The following is a 1,969-nucleotide window of genomic DNA, read 5'->3' on the forward strand; positions in this document are numbered from 1 at the left end:
TTCTTCTTTCTTCTTCTTCTTTCTTCTTTCTTCTTCTTCTTTCTTCTTTCTTCTTCGTCTTCGTCTTCGTCTTGCTCTGTCATCCAGGCTGGAGGGCTGTGGAGCGATCTCAGCTCACTGCAGCCTCCATCTCCCAGGTTCAAGCAATTCTCCTGCCTCAGCCTCCTGAGTAGCTGGGATTACAGACGTGCGCCACCACACCCAGCTAATTTTTTTATTTTTAGTAGAGATGGGTTTTCACCATGTTGGCCAGGCTGGTCTCAAACTCCTGACCTCAGGTGATCCACCAACCCCAGCCTCCCAAAGCACTGGGATTACAGGCATGAGCCACCATACCTGGCCTGTTTATCCTTTCTTTCATTCACACATCCATCTTCCTACCCACCCATCCACCTATCCATCTTTCCTTCTCTCCATCACCCACCCATCTCTCCTCTGTCCATTCACTGACTTATCCACCCACCCACTCATCCATCCCTCCATCCATCCATCCATCCATCCATTCATTTCTTCTTCCTCTTTTCATCTACCTACCCACTCACCCATCTGTTCTTCTTTCTAACCATTTATTAATCCATCTATCCTCCCATTCATCCACCTATCCAGTGATCCATCTCTCCTTCTATTCAACCATTAACCCATCCTTTTATCAATGTGGGCCACTTTGCATGTGGGAGGAAAGGAGAGGTTATGAAAACAGTCTTTGAGTCTGGAGGCCAAGGCTCAATGTGAGAGAGCCACTTTAACTAGCATCTCTCTTGCCAGTTTCGAGAAAATGTCCAGGATGTGCTTCCCGCCCTGCCCAACCCTGATGATTATTTCCTTCTACGCTGGCTCCGAGGTGAGGGCAGAGATGGGAGAGGTTGGGATCAGGGAGCATCAAGAGGGGCCTGGTCTCAACTGATCCAGAGTGTCTCATGGCTCTCAGGGTCCATCCACACAATCTTGCTTCACATATTCAGGTCCAGAGGAGGGAAGGGGGTAGGGGAGCGAGGTCTTACCCCAGCCCCCAGCATCCTCCATAGCTCCCACTGGCCAGGAGCAAGACAAGGCATCTTTCCTGCCTCACCTTCCTTCTGTTTTCCCACAGCTCGGAATTTTGACTTGCAGAAGTCGGAGGCTATGCTCCGCAAGGTGAGACTTATCCACTCTGGAAATTTATGGAGGGGTTTTGTCGGGGGCAATCCATGTCTCAAGCCCCTCCTTCCATCCCCGCTCTCAGGGCGCTGGGAGCCCAGTGGGGTCTTACCACTCATTTCCCTTTCAGTACATGGAGTTCCGGAAGACCATGGATATTGATCATATCCTTGATTGGCAGCCCCCAGAGGTGAGCCAACACCGCCAAACACCTCAGTCTTTCATGGACATACCGCTTAAGGTCACTGGGGACCATGAATGAGGGGCAGCAAGGCTGAGAGGCATGTGGAACCCGCAGGCCCACAGTCTCCTTTCCTACAGTAATAATGAATGTTTCCTGGGGGCTTGCGAGGTCCAGGCCTAGGTTAAGACGTTAGCAGCATGAGCTTCTTTAATCATCACAATGATGGATACTATTGTCCCCATTTTGTGGATGAGGACACAAGCCCAGCAAAAATTAGGTAACTTGCCCACAGTCCCATAGCCCAACACAGGGCTGCGATTTATGCTCAGGCCTGTTTGGCCCCCCAAACCCAGGCTCTTAACCACCACGGTTAGCCTGTGCTTCTGCACCCCCGCCCCCTAGGGCATTGCCTAAAGCATCCTGTCTGGGTGAGAAAGAAGTTTAGCCCATCAAGGCACTGATGAGAATGATGCCACCACTGGCATCTTAGTAGAGTAATGGTCACATCTTCACTTGTAGGGCATGTACCCTGAGCTGCGCAGTCTGCTTTGCCTATATTATCTCAGGGACTTTCCCCAGCAGTCCCAAGAGTGAGGGATTATCCAAACCGTTTTACAAAAGAGGAGGTAGAATGGAGCTCAGAGAGGT

The 1,969-nt window shown here is 50.7% G+C and overlaps 1 protein-coding gene across 1 annotated transcript in view; it reads left to right on the forward strand.

Moving 5' to 3' along the window:
• Positions 1 to 1,969, forward strand: part of SEC14L3 (SEC14-like 3 (S. cerevisiae)) — a 19,096-nt gene that overhangs the window by 5,823 nt on the left and 11,304 nt on the right. The window contains exons 2-4 of the mRNA XM_011979081.1: positions 766 to 841; positions 1,091 to 1,134; positions 1,268 to 1,327. Coding sequence (XP_011834471.1) covers positions 766 to 841; positions 1,091 to 1,134; positions 1,268 to 1,327 — 180 coding nt within the window. The remainder of the gene's footprint in view (positions 1 to 765; positions 842 to 1,090; positions 1,135 to 1,267; positions 1,328 to 1,969) is intronic.

This window comes from Mandrillus leucophaeus, unplaced genomic scaffold (assembly GCF_000951045.1).
Source record: "Mandrillus leucophaeus isolate KB7577 unplaced genomic scaffold, Mleu.le_1.0 Scaffold2, whole genome shotgun sequence".
NCBI lineage: Eukaryota > Metazoa > Chordata > Mammalia > Primates > Cercopithecidae > Mandrillus > Mandrillus leucophaeus.